Source organism: Aquarana catesbeiana, linkage group LG11, assembly GCF_042186555.1.
Source record: "Aquarana catesbeiana isolate 2022-GZ linkage group LG11, ASM4218655v1, whole genome shotgun sequence".
Lineage (NCBI taxonomy): Eukaryota > Metazoa > Chordata > Amphibia > Anura > Ranidae > Aquarana > Aquarana catesbeiana.
In genome coordinates, this window is record NC_133334.1 from 48,127,470 (window position 1) to 48,147,507 (window position 20,038).

General features: G+C 42.5%; 1 protein-coding gene across 8 annotated transcripts in view; it reads right to left on the reverse strand.

Annotated features, from left to right (window-relative positions):
- Nucleotides 1–20,038, reverse strand: part of PHF21A (PHD finger protein 21A) — a 213,077-nt gene that overhangs the window by 14,485 nt on the left and 178,554 nt on the right. For 3 of the 8 annotated variants that reach the window (XM_073604273.1, XM_073604272.1, XM_073604271.1), the window contains exons 13-15: nt 15,590–15,753; nt 7,067–7,222; nt 6,673–6,711 (exon numbers count right to left, since the gene is read on the reverse strand). In XM_073604273.1, coding sequence (XP_073460374.1) covers nt 6,673–6,711; nt 7,067–7,222; nt 15,590–15,753 — 359 coding nt within the window. Of the gene's footprint in view, nt 1–6,672; nt 6,712–7,066; nt 7,223–15,589; nt 15,754–15,815; nt 15,839–20,038 lie in introns of all 8 variants that reach the window. The other 5 variants (XM_073604276.1, XM_073604275.1, XM_073604274.1 and 2 more) reach the window with 3 other exon arrangements.

The following is a 20,038-nucleotide window of genomic DNA, read 5'->3' on the forward strand; positions in this document are numbered from 1 at the left end:
GAAGCCTGTAAAGCATTGCACCCGCGATCAACAGAGCATGGGTGCAATCTCGGGCTTCTGTAGACTGTCAGTGTAGCTGTCTGCCTGTACATCATATGGGCAGGCAGTTACTGAGTGACAGGAAGGATCAATGAACTACCAAGAGCTCACCGGTGCCCTGGTAGTTACATAGTTCATTGAGAACTACAACCTGTCAGCCACAATGGATTACAGTAATTGTAGTTCTCCCATTCACAGAACTTTGTGAATGAATGACGCAGCCAGGTGGGCAGAGCCCTGCATTTTTTTTTTGTGGCTGCATTCTTTTAAAAATTGAAGAGAATTGAAGAGGAGGCTGGTCAGTTAGTAACTTGTTACACACTACATAAAAAAGGTGTAACATGTTACGAACGATTAACTTATACTTTAACTTTATGAATGTGACTGGCACCCAAGTCTCCAGAGTACAGGATCTGCTGCTAGCTTGGAGCAGTGATACATCTTGGCTCCCCAATTTGTCATAAAGCCAATGTGATAATATCAATACATACTACAATATGAATATGCCAACATAACTTTCTGCAGCACTTTAAAGGTGTATGTGTATATAGTACACCCCTCACATTTTTATAAATATTTTATTGGGATCTGAAAAAAGAATTGTTGCTCTACATAAAGATAACCTAGGCCAGGGGTAGGCAATCTTTTGAGCACAGTGTGCCGAAAAATGTTTTCAAAGAAAGTGAGCATGCTGATTTCATAACAAAAAAACTTTGTTAAACAATGTCAACTTCACCCTCTCAATCACGAAAAGGATTTTTTATATAGTAAATGCTGTAAACTACTTTAGTAGTGAGAAATTAAAAACCTGCGCTCTCACGCCTCAGATCAGCCCCAATTCCTGCAACTCCACACCTCAGATCACTGTCCCCCCTGCAAATCTGTTTCACCACTGTACCCCCCTGCTCATCTGCCCCACCATTGTACTACACTGCTCATCTGCACCACCAACGTACCCCCCTGCTCATCTTTCCCACCACTGTAACCCCCTGTACATCACCATTGTACCACACTGCTCATCGGCCCCACCACTGTACCCCCTTTCCCATCTGCCCCACCACTGTACCCCCTTTCCCATCTGCCCCACCACTGTACTACCCTGCACATCTGCCCCACCACTGTACTACCCCTGTACATTTGCCCCACCACTGTACTACCCCTGCTCATCTTTCCCATCACTGTAACCCCCTGTACATCTGCCCCACCACTGTACCACCCTGCTCTTCTGTCCTATCACTGTAACCCCCCCCCCCCCTCATCTGCCCCATCACTGTACCCCCTCTGCTTTTCTGTCCCACCGCTGAACCCCCTTCTCATCCCTCCCACCACTGTACCTCCTGCACATCTGCCCCACCACTGTAATCCCCCTGCTCATCTGCAGCATCAATGTACCCCTTTTCTCATCTGTCCCACCACTGTACCTCCCAGCACATCTGCTCCACTGCTGTATTCCCATGTTCTTCTGTCTTACTACTGAATCACCTTCTCATCTGTCCTAACACTGAACCAATCTGCTTTTCTGCCCTACCACTGTAACCCGCTTTCTCATCTGCCCCACCAATGTACCTCCTGCACATCTTTTCCACCTCTGTACCCCCCTGCTCTTCTGCTCCACCACTCTTCCCCCTGTTCTCCTGCCCCACCAATACACCTCCTTTCACATCTGCCCTACTGCTCTTGTATGATGTATGCCCAGCCTAATAGTTGTCCTGTGGACAGATTCTCGCATCTGAGTTGTGGATCTCTGCAGCTCCTCCAGAGTTACCATGGGCCTCTTGGATGCTTCTGTTGCTGTTCGTTCACTAAGGTTCTCTAACAAACCTCACCGAACAGCTGGATTTATACAGAGATTAAATTACACACAGGTGGACTCCATTTACTGATTAGGTGACTTCTGAAGGCAGTTGGTTCCACTAAATTTTAGTTAAGGGTATCAGAGTAAAGGGGGCTGAATACAAATGAATGCCACACTTTTCAGATATTTGTAAAAAGAAAAAAAAAATTGAAAACCATTTATCATTTTCCTTCCACTTCACAATTATGTGCCATTTTGTGTTGGTCTATCACATAAAATCCCAATAAAAATACATTTCCATTTTTGGTTGTAACATGAAAAATGTGGAAAATTTCAAGGGCTATGAATACTCTGTCAAGGCACTGTATACACACACACAGACACACACACACCAGCCACTTTATTAGGTACACCTGTTCAATTGCTTGGTAACACAAATTGGTAACCAGCCAATCACATGGCAGCAACTCAATGCATTTAGGCACCTAGACGTGGTGTAGACAATTTGCTGAAGTCCAAACCGAGCATCAGACTGGGGGAAGAAAGGGGATTTAAGTGACTTTGAACGTGATATGGTTGTTGGTGAAGATTGTTTTGGTTTGTGAAGGTTGTTGGTGGAGAATGAACCAAAAAATAGCAAACTTCCAGTGGGCGGTAGTTATGTGGATGAAAATTCCTTGTTGATGTCAGAGGAGAATGGGCAGACTGGGTCGAGATGACAGAAAGGCAACAGAAACTCAAATAACCACTCGTTACATCTAAGGTATGCAGAATACCATCTCTGAATGTACAACACATCAAACCTTGAAGCAGATGGGCTACAACAGCAGAAGACCACACTGGGTGCCACTCCTGCTAAGAACAGGAAACTGAGGCTACAATTCGCACAGGATCACCAAAATTGGACAATAGAAGATTGGAAAAAAACGTTGCCTGGTCTGATGAGTCTCGATTTCAGCTGTGACATTCAGATGGTAGGGTCAGAATTTGGCGTAAACATGAAAGCATGGATCCATCCTGCCTTGTATAAACGGTTTGGGCTGGTGGTGATGTAATGGTGTGGGGGATATTTTCTTGGCACACTTTGGGCCCTTATTACGAATTGAGCATCGTTTAAATCCACGGCCTACCTGAGTATTGTTGCTGACCATGTCCATCCCTCTATGACTACAGTGTCCCCATCTTCTGATGGTTCCTTCCAGCAGAATTATACACCATATCACAAAGCTCAAATCATCTCATCACTGGTTTCTTGAACATGACAATGAGATCACTGTACTCCGACGGCCTCAACAGTCACCAGATCTCAATCAAATAGAGCACCTTTGGGATGTGGTGGAACGGGAGATTCGCATCATGGATGTGCAACTGACAAATCTGCAGAGACTGTGTGATGCTATCATGTCACTATGGACCAAAATCTCTGAGGAATGTTTCCAACACCTTGTTGAATCTATGCCACGAAGTATTAGTGGTTGTTAAGCCACTATATCACCTGAATACCATCCCATCACCAAAACCATGAAGATTCCTACCTCATCTTAGAGCGTCTCCCGGTGCTCACATGACTCCTTGGCTCTCTCCTCTCCCTGTCAGCTTGGAGGAGGGGGGAAGAGGAGCACAGAGCCAAGAAATCACGTGAGCGCTGGGAGACACTCTAAGATAGGGTAGAAATCGTAATTCTTTTATACAGCACAGGCACTGGGATACATAGCATTATATAACTGATGGGATGGTATAAGGAGGATATAGTTTTTATAGCAGCCGGAAGGGGGGCGGGTAGTGTCTGGAGCTGACAAGTAGGCAGGGGAGAGCAGAGGGGAGACACAGCGGATGATGGAGACACGTAAACTGATCAAGGTGTCAGGGCTCAGCAGCCATGATAAACCGTGGTCAGTTTACAGGGGGAAGGCAAAAGAAGGTAGGATCAGCCAGGTATTTCACGTGATACGGGGGGCCAAATTACACAGCACAAGAACTTTGCTGTATAATATGCTTTAAGGGAGCAGGATTTTTTTTTTAAGGCAGTTCTGAAGGCAAAAGGGGGTCCAACCCAGTACCTAATAAAGTGGCTGATAAGTGTATATACAGTGCCTTGAAAAAGTATTCATACCCCTTGACATTTTCCACATTTTGTCATGTTACAACCATAAATGTAAATGTATTTTATTGGAATTTTATGTGTTAGACCAACAAATGTGGCACATAATTGTGAAGTGGAAGGAAAATGATAAATGGTTTTCTAATTTTTTTACAAATATGTAAAAAGTGTGGCGTGCATTTGTATTCAGCCCCCTTTACTCTGATACCCCTAACTAAAATCTAGTGAAACCAAATGCCTTCAGAAGTCACCTAATTATTAAATAGAGTCCATCTGCGTGTAATTTAATCTCAGTATAAATACAGCTGTTCTGTGAAGCCCTCAGGAGCTTTGTTAGAGAACCTTAGTGAACAAACAGCATCACGAAGGGCAAGGAGCACACCAGACAGGTCAGGGATAAAGTTGTGGAGAAGTTTAAAGCAGGGTTAGGCTATAAAAAAATATCCGAAGCTTTGAACATCTCAAGGAGCACTGTTCAATCCATAATCCGAAAATGGAAAGAGTATGGCACAACTGCAAACCTACCAAGACATGGCCGTCCACCTAAACTGACAGGCCAGGCAAGGAGAGCATCAGAGAAGCAGCCAAGAGGCCCATGGTAACTCTGGAGGAGCTGCAGAGATCCACGGCTCAGGTGGGAGAATATGTCCACAGGACAACTATTAGTCGTGCTCTCCACAAATCTGGCCTTTATGGAAGGAGTGGAAGAAGAAAGCTATTGTTGAAAGAAAGCCATAAGAAGTCCTGTTTGCAGTTTGTGAGAAGCCATGTGGGGGACACAGAAAACATGTAGAAGAAGGTGCTCTGGTCAGATGAGACCAAAATTGAACTTTTTGGCCTAAAAGCAAAACTCTATGTGTGGAGGAAAACTAACACTGCAAATCACCCTGAACACACCATCCCCACTGTAACACATGGCGGTGGCAGCATCATGTTGTGGGGATACTTTTCTTCAGCAGGGACAGGGAACCTGGTCAGAGTTGATGGGAAGATGGATGGAGCCAAATACAGGGCAATCTTAGAAGAAAACTTGTTAGCCTGCAAAAGACTTGAGACTGGGACGGAGGTTCACCTTCCAGCAGGACAACAACCCTAAACATACAGCCAGAACTACCATGGAATAGTTTAGATCAAAGCATATTCATGTGTTAGAATGGCCCAGTCAAAGTCCAGACCTAAATCCAATTGAGAATCTGTGGCAAGACTTGGAAATTGCTGTTCACAGACACTCTCCATCCAATCTGACAGAGCTTGAGCTATTTTGCAAAGAAGAATGGGCAAAAATTTCACTCTAGATGTGCAAAGCTGGTAGAGACATCCCCAAAAAGATTAGCAGCTGTAATTGCAGTGAAAGGGGGTTCTACAAAGTATTGACTCAGGGGGGCTGAATACAAATGCACACCACACTTTTCACATATTTATTTGTAAAAAATTTTGAAAACCATTTCTCATTTTCCTTCCACTTCACAATTATGTGCCACTTTGTGTTGGACGATCATATAAAATCCCAATAAATTACATTTACGTTTTTGATTTGTAACATGAAAAAATATCAAGGGGTATGAATAAAGGCAGTGTGTGTGTGTAGATATAGTATTTGTAGTCAGAGTCTTCACTTGGAAATGCGATAATCCTAACTACCAAGTCCTGAGGTGTGCCTTGGCCTGGCTGGTCAGTATACCTAAAAGAGGGCATACCCTGAATGAATAAGTATGAAATGTAAATGAAATGATGAGATTGGGGGAACGGGTGGGTGGGAACCCAGAAACGAACAAACAAGGATCTAATGGAGGAGGAGGAGGGATATACAGTGGGGACGGAAAGTATTCAGATCCCCTTAAATTTTTCACCCTTTGTTATATTGCAGCCATTTGCTAAAATCATTTAGGTTCATTTTTTTCCTCATTAATGTACACACAGCACCCCATATTGACAGAAAAACACAGAATTGTTGACAATTTTGCAGATTTATTAAAAAAGAAAAACTGAAATATCACATGGTCCTAAGTATTCAGACCCTTTGCTCAGTATTTAGTAGAAGCACCCTTTTGATCTAATACAGCCATGAGTCTTTTTGGGAAAGATGCAACAAGTTTTTCACACCTGGATTTGGGGATCCTCTGCCATTCCTCCTTGCAGATCCTCTCCAGTTCTGTCAGGTCCCCACTGTATATAGCCCTCAGACTCCTCCTACAAATACAGGCTAGCCTGCGGCCAGCCTTCTAACATATACACATACACACACACACACTTTTGCATAGGAGAGATGTATAAAGTCAATGACCAACATCTAACCACCTTAGCATTATTGTTAACAAACATTACCTTCTTTGTGCATGAAAGGTTAAGATTCATACTCAAACGATTAATGAAACTTGTATAAACCGTCTTGCTAGAGTGTTCAAATATTGAGTCGCTGGAGGCTGCTATAATTATTTTTCATGCAGTAATCACTATTCAAAGCTCCCTCCATTGATGAGCTATAAAACAAAAACCCAGGCCTTTGGCCACACCATATCTGCTCAAGTGAAGAACTGGCCCAATCTGAGATCCTGTGCTCTTCAACAGAAACCAAATGCCTAGGTTTTATGTTATGTGATCAGCACAATTGAGTCTTCAGTAGAATTTTTCTCCAGAAAAAAAGATACATATCACCCCTTCACCTCAAGTTTTTTTTGCCATCCCAGGCTATTAACACAGCTTTACATAACAAGTATAGGTTTAGCAATAGACCTACACATTCATTTTTTTTCTTATTCTGTCCACCAGTATTCACCTGTAACAAAAAAAAGTCTGTTTTGGATGGAATGACCCTTGAAAACTTTCAAAATAATGCTTATAAATGGCTCTTGTCATTAGCAATACAATGGTAATTTTTACCAGCATTCAGATTAACAGGCCATACTTGGCTGTGTTACTGTGAAGAAATGTGTGGTCTGGGATGTGGAGTAACACTTGGCTGTTATACTGACAGCGCTGCTCATCAGTCAGACCTGAAGATACAATTCTGCAGTGCGATAGGACGGGGGGGGGGGGGGGGGGGGGGGTTTAATCATGGGGCAAAGCTCATGGGAGATCTAGGAATCTATTGGGCTATTTAGTGCTCCCCGTATCTGTCTATCACACGGTACCTGGTCTTGGCATTTGGGACATATCCACATGCCCTTAGGAATGGCTTTCAGAGGAGGCTCCAAACAGTCCAGGTGGTATACACGTGAACATGTGTCGCACATCAGTAGCTGTCCGCTCTTTCTGCAGACGCTGCAAAAATCCTCATGGATATCAGCCTATAGGAGTCACAGGAGAGAGGAGGCGAAAAGAGGGGTCAGCCCAAAAATCTGACAACTGCCCTTCTTTACTGCTTTATGAGCTGCAATTAGTATTTCCTGATCTGGGGGGAGGGGAGGGAGGAAGGGAAGGGGTTCTTCCAGAATAGACAGATAGAAGGGACACAGAAGGGACTAGTGCACTGCAGAGCAAAGCAATGAGCAGAAGAGTATTTGGACAGCAAGGTAGTAGAGATAAAAAAGCTGATGGAGGAGTATAAAGCACAGTGGCGTGAAGAAAGTTTACCACCACCAAGGAAATCAGGATATTATTCTGAATGCCACAATACATCTAATCACTATTAGTATCTATAGCAGGAATGTAGCAGAAGTCCTTCAGATGTTATAAAGATGGAGTGTAAAGTTCAGGCAGAAAAGTTCAGGCAGAAAAGTTCTAGATAGAAAGTTAGTTTTCTAATCCTCAACACAGAAAATCTGTGAGAGAATCTTTGGGGAGCATTCATTAAAGTGACGCAGGCTGAAAACTCAGTCTTTTCTGTGTCTCGGTACAAAACAGCAAGTTTTCTATTTACAACTTTACAAAATAAATGTGCAAAACGCAAATCAGAGTGCGATTTACAGGGAACAAAATGCTTGCAGATATTGTCTGTTTTCAGCATACGCTAGTTTTATAAAAGCTCCTTCAGTAGATACAAATGCAGGAAAAAAGATGTATAAAGAAAAAAAAAAGACAACAGCGATTACAAAACACAATCATTACCGATATACTTCCTTAATACATTTTAGCTTAACTGTTGGCCATGATGAGGCCTTATCACTGTACAAGGTTTGACCAGTCAGCAAGCCTGGTTTGAACATTTCTATTCTGTCTGGTGGCCAGCTGAGACCGCAGATTACAAAATGAAAACAGATGTTTAAACGGTCAAACCAAGTTTTTTCCAAGTAGGTGAAATTAAATAAAGTGTGTTTATACCACTTCAGCTGCATGGATAAGCCAGGCACATAGAAAACAATAGTTTTCTATGTGTTCTCTTCACACCAGGTGGGTTGCAGTGCATAAAAAAAGCAAACATGATCTCAGTGCTTTGCTTAGGTGCATAGAAGTAAATGAAACATCATTTTGTGACATTTCACAGAAAAAAACAAAAAAAAAAAAACAGTGCATTGTGTTGGTACATTGCAAGGCACTGCGACTACACAATGAACACCAGCCTGCACCCCCAAACAGCCCCCGCAGGCTGGTGTGTAAAAGCCCTAAAACTGAGCACCGGGCAGATATCAAAGACAAATTAATGAAGCTCTGGATCCCTTAATGGATTTTTAACAGCAATTTTATGCAACCAACAAATCTGAAATGGGGACGAGGCAGACACTCCTAATTTAACAGGTGTGCGGACCCAAATGCACACAGTAGGAGTTTGGGGCCACACACCTGCAAAATTGGAATGAACGGCTGTAAAAAAAAAAAAAAAAGTGAACTGCTTAAAGGAAAATTATCCTGAGATCGCAGGACATGTGAGACAAAGAAAGTTACAGGATAATACAGAGAGAAGGAGACCACTAAATAGGACAGCCACTGAACAAACTCCAGAGAACCTCCACAGAATAATAACTACTCTACTGAAAACAGCCAGCGATGCCAAGATAATCAATTTTAAAAAGCACTGCTGAGGTCAGTGATTAGAGGTTAGAAAACAGGAAACAAGAATTAAACAGCAAGCAATAGACACTCTTGTAAAGCATCAGTCCACCTAAAAGTGATATTTCAAGTTTAGATGTACTTCGGTCAGCCATGTCAATCCTGAGATCCCATTGCCCATAGTTTCTGACTTTATTTCTAGACAGCTTGGAACAAAGAGGGATCGTTTATCGATAACTCTCTACTTCGTCCTCCACCCGCCAACTCACTCACTGCCCAGGAGATCGCCAATCACTTCAAACAGAAGATTGATACAATTCGCGCGGAGATCTCTACTGTTCCGATACCTTCCACACTTTACACTTCATGCCCACAGGCACAATCATTACTTCCCTCTTTCAACCCCACCACTACAGACGAAGTTGCTAAACTACTTGCTAATGTCCACCTTACCACCTGCCCTCTGGATCCTGTTCCCTCACAAATGCTACGTTCACCCTCTGGCTCTATGCTACACTCTCTAACCCACATTTTCAATCTCTCCCTCTCTTCTGGCATCTTCCCCAACTCTCTAAAACATGCACTTGTCAGACCCATACTTAAAAAGCCCTCACTGGACCCATCCAATCTTAACCTACGCCCCATCTCCTTGCTCCCCTTCTTATCCAAACTCCTCGAACATCTGGTCTACAACCGACTGAGCGTCCACCTCACTGATAATAACTTTCTTTATCCCCTTCAGTCTGGATTTCATCCTCAAAACTCCACAGAAACTGCTCTCCTAAAACTAACAATCTACTAACGGCCAAAACCAATCGACACTATTCTGTACTCCTACTCCTGGACCTCTCTGCTGCCTTTGATAGGGTTGACCACCCCCTCCTCCTCAAAAAACTACACGCCTTTGGTCTCCGTGACTGTACACTTCACTGGTTCTCTTCCTACTGATCCAACCGCACCTTTAGCGGTTCTTACAACTCTACTTCCTCCTCTCCTCTTCCTTTCTCTGTTGGGGTCCCCCAGCGTTCTGTTCTTGGACTGCTCCTATTTTCAATCCACACCGCCTCCCTAGATCAACTGATAGCCTCCCATGGCTTCCAATACCACCTCTACGCTGACGACACCCAAATCTATTTCTCTACCCCTCAGCCCACTCCCTCTATCTCCTCATGTATCACTAATTTACTATCAGATATATTAGTCTGGATGTCACACCACTTCCTCAAACTCAATCTATCCAAAACCGAACTTATAATTTTTCCTCCCCCAAATGCCCCTTCCCCTGATTGCTCTGTCAAAATCGATGGCACAACCATAAGCCCATCCCCACACGCCAAGGTTCTAGGTGTAGTCCTAGACTCTGAACTCTCCTTCAAGCAACACATTCAATCACTGTCCAAATCCTGCCGCCTCAACCTCCGCAACATCTCCAAAATAATCCCCTTTCTAACCAATGACAAAGCTCTTAATTCACTCGCTGGTCATCTCTCGCCTCGACTACTGCAACTCACTTCTCATTGGCCTACCTCTACATAGTCTATCACCTCTTCAATCCATCATGAATGCCGCTGCCAGACTCATCCACCTTACCAATCGCTCTGTGTCTGCCACTACTCTCTGTCAATCCCTCCACTGGCTTCCGCTCGGCCAAAGAATTACATTTAAATTTCTAACAACTACGTACAAAGCCATCCACAATTTCGCCCCCAGCTACACTAGCTTAGTCTCTAAATATCAACCTACTCATTCTCTTCGTTCCTCTCAAGACCTCCTGCTCTCTAGCTCCCTCGTCACCTCCTCCCATGCTCGCATGGAATGCCCTACCCCAATCTGTCCACTTATCTCCTACTCTATTAGCTTTTAGACGATCCCTGAAAACCCTTCTCTTCAGAGAAGCCTACCCTACCCACACCTAACATCTGTATTTTCATTTTTTCCATCAGCTCATCCCCCACAGTTATTACCTTTTTGTTTCCACTTGACCCTCCCTTCTAGATTGTAAGCAGGACCCTCTGATCCCTCCTGTATTGATTTGTATTGTAAGTGTATTGTCTGCCCTCATGTTGTAAAGCGCTGCGCAAACTGTTGGCGCTATATAAATCCTGTATAATAATAATTTACATTCTTGCAATGAGTTAAAGCATGCCATAGCCTGCATTTAGGCATCCAATTGAAAATAGTGGGCTGCCAATATAACCCCCCCAAAAAAATACGTAAATAAATCCCACATGTCACATAATTGTGTACTGCAACAGTGTAGTGCATCGCCTTAGTGTGCTAGAATGCCATTTAACATGAATGTTGCTGAATTACCACAAAGCAGTAGTCTCAATGGGCCCCAAGTGTTGTTGACTATTTTCTACTAAAGTCTTCTAATATAAAAGAAGACTTGGACCTTCTTGTGGTTTTTATTACAAGAGTGTAGATTGTGGAAATCAAGAGCAGATCTCTCACCACCAGGAGCTCCAGAGAACTATAAGATGCCATTAGACACCTTTTAAAATTATGGCTCCAGATCAAACTCAACAGACATGAAAACAGAGCAAAACATGTATTTAGTGTAAGCGTATCTAAGTGTATCAAGAGGGACTAGGTTATCCCATTCGACTTGTGCCATATACGGATAAAAGGAAAAATAGAAAGCAGCAATGAAGAAGGTTGTTTATTATTATTTAGTGATATACAGTGAATCCGGAAAGTATTCACTTTTTCCACGTTTTGCCCTTACAGCCTTATGCCAAAATTGATTAAATTCACTTTTTTTCCTCAAAATCCTACAAACAATAACCCATAATGTAAAAAGTAAAAAGTTGCAATCAAAAATCAATAAAGAACATGAACACAATAGTCAAAAAAATGCTCATACAAGTCCATTCAGCAACAAGGGCTGAGTGAAGAAAGAAAAATAGATGAATAGGCATCAATCTAAAGTTCTTGTGCAAAACAAATCCAAAGAGGACTCCTCCAACTTGTGAAGTCAACAACAATAAAGTCAGGGTGTACTCTTATCCCAGATTGTGGACCCTCTGATAATGGAAGGTCACATAGGCATTTTGGATATCCCAGCTGTTATGAATCCACGGAAGATACAGTGCGAATGGTGTGCGCCTCACAAACTGTTCCTCCTGTCTTGAGCTCAGATCATCCGGATAACCCGGCGGTACCAAAAATAAAACAAGGGGCTCCAATAGTGTAAAAAACATTTTTATTCAAATGGTAATGCACTTAACAAGTGTCCAAAAACAGTGCAAAGAAAGTTAAAAAGCAGCAGCAATCGATAAAAAACAAATGCGATGACAGGTCTGTATATCCTCCCCTGACCGGTTTAGTCGCAAATGCACTTCTTTCAAGATTCCCAGGAACAAGTCCATTTGCAATGAAATCTGAGCTCAGTGCAGATACACTTAGATACGCTTACACAAAAAGGTGGAGGATTCCTCTTTGGATTTGTTTTGCACAAGCATTATTGCCTATTCATCTAATTTTTTTCTTTCTTCACTCAGCCCTTGTTGCTGAACGGATTATAGCATTTTTTTTTGACTATTGTGTTCATGTTATTTATTGATTTGTAAGCGCAACTTTTTACTTTTTCTATACTGTTTTGTTGTGTCACATTTCACAATATTTGTTGCAGCTATTTCACTATTACTTACACAAGCGCAGTTTGGTTTTTAAGATGTTTTTTTTTTTAATACCCCATAATGACAATGTGAAAGAAGTTGGTTTGAAATTTTTGCAAAATCTAAAAAATCCCATGTAAATAGGTATTCACAGCCTATGCTCAAAACTTTGTTGAAGCACCTTTGGCACTGGTTATAGCCTCAAGTCTTTTCGAGTATGATGCTAAAAGCTTAGCACACCTATTTTTGGGCAGTTTCTCCCATTCTTCTTTGCAGAACCTCTCAAGCGCCATCAGGTTGGATGGGGAGTGTCGGTGCACAGCCATTTTCAGATCCCTCCAGAGATGTTCAATCGGGTTCAAGTCTGGGATCTGGCTGGGCCACTCAAGGACTTTCACAGAGTTGCCCCGTAGCCACTCCTTTGTTATCTTGGCTGTGTACTTGGGGTCGTTGTCCTGCTTGAAGATAAACCGTAGCCCCAGTTTGAGGTCCAGAGCAGGTTTTCATCAAGGAGGTCTCTGTACATCGCTGAATTCATCTCTCACTCAATCCTAACTAGTCTCCCAGTTCCTGATGCTGAAAAACATCCCCACAGCATGATGCTGCAACCACCATGCTTCACTGTAGGGATGGTATTGGCCAGGTGATGAGCGATTCCTGGTTTCCTCCAGACCTAACGCTTGCCATTCAGTCCAGAGTGTTCAAAATTTCATCAGAGATATTTGTTTCTCATGGTCTGAGAGTCCTTCAGGTGCCTTTTGGCAAACTCCAGTTGGGCCTGTCATGTGCCCTTTGTCTGGCCACTCCACCATACAGGCCTGGTTGGTGGGTTGCAGAGATGGTTGTTCTTCTGGAAGGTTCTCCTCTCTCCACAGAGAAATGCTGGAGCTCTTTCAGAGTGACCATTGGGTTCTTGGTCACCTCCTTGACTAAGGCCCTTCTCCCCCGATCGCTCAGTTTGGCCAGGCGACCCGCTCTAGGAAGAGTCGTGGTGGTTCCAAACTTCTTCAATTTACAGATGGAGGCCACTGTGCTCATTGGGACCTTCAACGCTGCAGACATTTTTCTGTACCTTTCCCCTGATCTGTGGATCGATACAATCCTGTCTACAGACAATTCCTTGGACTTAATGGCTTGGTTTTTGCTCTGACATGCACTGTTACCTGTGGGACCTTATATAGACAGGTGTTCCTTTCGAAATCATGTCCAATCAACTGAATTTACCACAGGTGGACTCCAATCAAGTTGTAGAAACATCTCAAGGATGATCAGTGGAAACAGGATGCACCTGAGCTCAATTTTGAGGCAAAGGCTGTGAATTCTTATGTACATGAGATTTTTTTTCTCGTTTTTTATTTTTTAATAAATTTGCAAAGATTTCAAACTTCCTTCACATTGTCATTATGGGGTATTGTTTGTAGAATTTTGAGGAAAATAATGAATTTAATCCATTTTGAAATAAGGCTGTAACATAACAAAATGTGGAAAAAGTGAAGTGCTGTGAATACGTTCTGGAAGCACTGTGTTATAAAGGAAGTATAGCAATGTACACAAGTAGGAGGACATGATCTCCAAATAATATTTTTACATCCTTCCCTTCCAAAATCAACACAGCAGATCTACTGCCCCACATCAGAAGTTGTAAACCGAGCCTTTATGTTGCGGCCCTAAGTGTCGGTGTACCACTTTTTGGGACCCCCAACTGTCAAGTCACCCAAGGCCCACATTACACTGTGTGATCACATCTACAGTATGACAACCACCAAGTTAGGCAAAAAATAAATCTCCAGGAAATGCACAAAAATACCCTTACAGTGGTGCCCCCTTGCCAGGGTTTATTGCTCATTAGGTCTACTCTAGGTGAAAAGGAATAAGCTGTAATATTTACTGTAATCTTCACTCCCCCTCTTCTGATGCTCTGAGCTTGGAGTAGGCCCCTCACCATTCTCACATACAATGCAAGATTATTGGTCCTGCATTTTACTTGATGACATTAACGTGTGACAGCCAACTGAAGGCTTTGTGGAGGCTGGGTACACACGGGCTGAAAATCGTCCAAAAATGGTTGGTTCAGCAGGAACCAGCTGACCTTCGGCCTGTGTGTAAAGCTCCCTGACCGGCTTCTGTCAACCGAGCATGCTGGAAAACCAGCATCCGATCAGCTGGCGGGGGGGTGGGTGGGGGGGGGGGGATCTGGGCCCATGTCAGAACACAACAGCTCAGCGAGGGAGATCGCAATATTATTGCTTGTATTAGTACGGCGAACTATACGTTTTTTTTTTTTTTCGTTTAGCCTGCTGAATGTGTGTACCCCACATTATCATTCTTCCCCTTAATGAGCATTTAACCTTTGTAGTAAAGGGAGGTAAATGCTATAATCCCTTAAATTCAGGTTTAAAAGATTTTGCAACAATAAAACTAGATAAAAAAAAAAAAAAAAAGACAAGAGGAAAGGCAGTTTGCAGTGAACAAGAAAAGAAGGTAATTTACTATTCACATGACAGGTACAGGCCATGAAAGAAAGGTTACTTCACAAGAAAAGAACATTGTACAATTTAGGTGAGGTAGAAGCCAGGGCAGAGAGCAGTTTAGGAAGATAAAGTAGCATAGAATCAAGCAGCACCTAAAGGAGGAGGAGGTGACATTCACATTATACTGCAGGTAAATTTTTTTTTTAAAAGAAACTAAGCACTGGTTAAACTAGTAAGCAGTTTTAGAAAGATCCTAAAGAACTAGAGAAGACATTTTCTCAATTTTTGGGAAACACATTTATAAATGTAAAGAATGAAACCTAATCTGCAAAGTCCCCAACCTATACTTCACACAGTTTTAAATGAAAGCTCAGTCATGTACCAACAACATTAATTTACCTGTAAAAAACATTTGCACTTTTATATCATATCACACACTCCACATAAGCAGCATTAATAGGTATAACAGGCTGTTCAGGAAGCATGCATGGCCAGGGTTGATTACAGGAGATCCCCCAAATCCACTCTGCCTGTACACATGCTGCTGCTGGCCATACCAGGACAAAGGGTCTTTCAGCTCGCCACACATTAGGACCCTTCTGGATTTACAGTCCCTTTTGCATTTGGAGTTACTTACGTCCGTGGAACTAGGATTAGGCAAGGACACAGGCAGGATGCTTGCAGGGAAACTACATGTGATCTGGGTCTTTTCGCTTTCAGGGGAATCAGGATGACTGGATGGAGGGGAGGTGGGTGGCAGGGCGCTCAAACCCAGGGCCGTGTTGTATTTGGGAGGACGACCTATATGTTAATAAACACAAACAAAACAAAAAAAAGAAACAAAAATGGGGGGATTTACATACCTTTGGCCAGTGTTCCTCATTGGCTAGCATGGAAAAGGAAATTATGCAGTAGATGAGGAAAACCAATATAATATTACAGAAGTGAAAAGGATAGCTGTTATCATGACAGTTAAACGTAAATTGGTAGACTGGCAGGAGAAAATCAGTGAGCAGGAGAAAAAGCAGCAGTAGCCAATCACACAGAGAACATGCAAATAACAGAATAGGCAACTTCAAACATTGGACTGAGCATCCAAAAGGCAAACACTTGCAACAGGTGGCACATTACAGATATATTACTGTATGATGGTGCTGTTGAAGATGACCTGAACCCAAAAAGTGAAAACGTTAATTGTGCCTAAGCTGTACCCTGAAATATATATCTTTTGTCTGGGATTACTCCTGAGAAATAACCATGGTAAGTCAGTAATGGGGAAAGATCATCTGCAGTGAGATCACAGGGGGAGTAGTAGTAGTTAGTCACATTGAACTGGACCTGCTCTATACCGCTGAAGACGTTTCAATACAAATCCAAGCAGCCGAAGTTCCATTGAGCATCAGGAACATACCCCAGCATTTATAACCACACTGGTTTAGGACACCTATTGGCACTGAAGTCTAGTACACACGGGCCGAATGTCAGGCGACATTAGCTGGTTCAATAGAAACCGGCCGACATTCAGCCCATATGTATGGCAGCTGGGCTGGCTTCTGTCGAAGGGTCGTGTCCGAAAATGGTCTGCCGACTGGCTCCCGATCAGCACTCTCAGCTACGAGCGTTGACCGGAGTGTTCTGGCAGAGGGGCCTGTCCACTGTCAGACCACAATAGCACAGCAGGGGAGATCGCTGTACTAACACCAGACTGTTAGTACAGCAGCTCCTAACTGAGCTGTGAGTTTTTTTTTTATTCAACCTGCTGGGTTGAACGAAAAAAAGAAAAAAATAGTAGTTTGTACGAGGCTTAAGGAGGCCAATTGGATTTACAGATAAACACCCTAAACATTTCAGAACTAAGTCAGTTGAACATAATTAACTATTATTACCCATATCATGACCTGGATCAAAGAGAACCTTCAAAGACACCCATGAGGCAGCAGTTTGTGAATCATGCAACAGAGGTTTACGTGCTAGAACTTTGTTTAGACCATGGAGATGTGGCAAATTGGTCTGCTGGTCACAATACACCCTGAAAGTTCTGGAAAAGCAGAGTGGCGACTTTGCGATCTCCGCCTCATCCAATCAGAGGGCGCTTTCCATTCATTGAGAAAATGCAGTGTGTTCTCTGAATGACACCTGTGCTGAACGATCAATCCCCTATATTCACTAAGCAGAATGACAGCTGCTCAGCACAGGACTTAAAAGCTGAAGGCAATCACTGTATTAGCGGGTGCTTACTACAGTGACTTCCATCTTGCACAGGGATTGCCCATTGGTTCATACATAGTTACATTGGTCCAAGCCGGACTAATGTAGCTATGCCAAAAATATCCATACCAAAACTTCAGCTTTAACCAAGTTGCAAGTATTCACCAACCCATTTGTTCCTTCTTCACACACTCTAATTCTGAAAACCTCACACTTCAAAGTTCAAACAAACTACTTTCCTCAGTAAGAGGTGCAGTTGCTGTGTGCACTGTATGTGGCATTGGTTACATGCAGTATACAGCGCTGTGTTTCAGCAGTGGGATGGGAACTTCCTGTCCCTTTCCTGGAACAAATCTGAGTCGGCTGAACACTATTCAGCCCTTCATGCAAAGCTTGGTGTTTTCTGAATGATTATAGGGCTTCTTATGATTGGCTGAGGTAGAAATCATGACATCACCTGCACTCCTCTCTCCCTTAGCCAATCAGAGGAATCATTGTATTCAGTCACCTGAATGTAATAGTGAAGGAAGCCGTTCATTTGGACCAGCCTAGTCCAAACAAATTATTTAAAGTTCACTAAAACCTCAAGTTAGGCTTTAAATATGCCAAGCTGGCAAGGTGATGCTTATTTAAAGAAGGAAAGGGTTGGATGGGGGGGGGGGGGTGTAGTCTGAAATACAACCAGTAGAGATCGCCCAAGAAAATCTAACTTTTCTGATGGACTCCTCCCCAAGAGAGACTGATCAGTGGTATTCAGGAGGGAGTTCTGAGAACATCCAAATACAATTCTATCTCCATCTGATCATGACAAGGGATAATCATTTTATGTCTGTTGGCATCTTTACGGGTAGTTTAGAGCATTATTTTTCAACTCCAGTCCTCAAGGCGCCCCAACAGGTCATGTTTTCAGGCTCTCTATTATTTTGCACAGGTGATGTGATCGGTTTCACTGCCTTAGTAATTACCACAGCTGTTTCATCTGAGGGAAATCCTGAAAACATGCCTTGAGGACTGGAGCGGAGAAACACTGCTTTATAGTGAGATAAAGAACTGGGCAAAAAAAACAGATAGATCCTTTGTACAATGGAGTCCAAATTGAAGTTATTTAATTAAACTTTATACTGTCTGGTGGATATAAATTGTATGGTACCCGTAAAAATTCACTCTCTAATATGTGCTGTTGAAGCACATAAATGGATTCCCTGCAGTTTTCAAAAATGAGTCTAGTTTACTAAAGGAAAATTTGACTATCGCATGATCTCTTGCGTATAGATTGAAATAGGTAATCCAAAAGACCTACAAATTCAGTGTGGGGTGCAGACATTTGGCTAATAAGAATAAGTGATGAGATACAGGACAAATGGAAAACAGCAGGTGCGCTGTGTCTCCAGAAAGGGAAAAAGGGACACAAAGATTCTGCAATCTGCTGAGATGGGGATAGAGAAGCATTTTATCCAACACTAACTGGCAGCAAGTCCTAAAAAGCAAATATGGACAATGAAACACTTAAGAGAAACACCTGCTGTTTTGTTCCCATGAGCAAGCTCACCTACTGGTAGAGAAAACTGCCCTCCCTAAATGCTGCTGACAAAGTAAAACTGCAGAATAATGACACAAATACAATCAAAACTCAGAGTGCACCTGTCGTTGCATCAGGGAAAGCAGGATATTTAGGATGACTGTGGGATAAAATTATAGCAGGTTTAGAAAAAAGTGACATGCCATACTTCGTTCGAATTTCCCAACCATAGCCACAGTCAGGAGCACACTCCAAAGAACAACATGTGCACTCAAATCACTTGCACCGTACCGCCATCACACCCATATGAACTTGGGACATCCTAATCAAAAGCCATGAGCATTAACATGGCACTGCCCCTCCCTTTTATAACTAGCTTATAGTCTTCTCAAAACACTTTCCACAAGATTTGAGTGTTGTCTGTGGGAAACGGTGCCCATTCAACCAAAAGAGCTTTTGCACGGTTGGGTACTGATGTTGGATAAGATCTGGATTACTATCTAGGTTAAAATTCACCCATTCTCTGAAATATCTGTAGATTGTAGAGAATGTCTCCATCACTGTATGTGTGCATGAAATGTACTTCACATCTCTCTATTTTGACGAATACGCACTGAATGACTTGCTGCCATGCACATAACTGGCACAGTTCAATAATACAGTATACATTAAAAATAAAAAAATCTGAAAACCTTTGTGTATACCCACACTCACAGGGCTACATGCATGCATTTCTGTACCTGGGAACTAGCAACATTGGTTCTTAGCCAATGATCAGAATTAGTGGAAAGTAATGAAGATACATCACGGTGGTTAGTAAACAATGCATTGCACGGTTATACAAATCTCAGCTAAGCCTTCGCACTACTGCAAGGCCATAAACATAATGAAATCTTGGGGAAATGTATAATCACTGGTCTAGTTAGAAGAGCAACAGAAGAAACGTATACACTGGGTAGTTTTAATCAAATGCTCAAACTAAGAGATTGCAATTCTTTTTCAGAAACACCTCCCTCTAGTGATCAGAAATAGATACTCATTTAACATAACATTTCTGACCACGGAGCATCCTTACAAAAATTAAAGTGCATTTACAGTATCTCACAAAAAAGAGTACACCCTTCACATTTTGTAAATATTTTATTAAAGCTTTTCATGTGACAACACTGAAGAAATGGCACTAGTGAGTGTACAGCTTGTATAACAGTGTAAATTTGCTGTCCCCTCAAAATAACTCAACACACAACCATTAATGTCTAAACCACTGGCAACAAAAGTGAGTACACCCCTAAGTGAAAATGTCCAAATTGGGCCCAATTAGCCATTTTCCCTCCCCGGTGTCATGTGACTCGGTGTTAC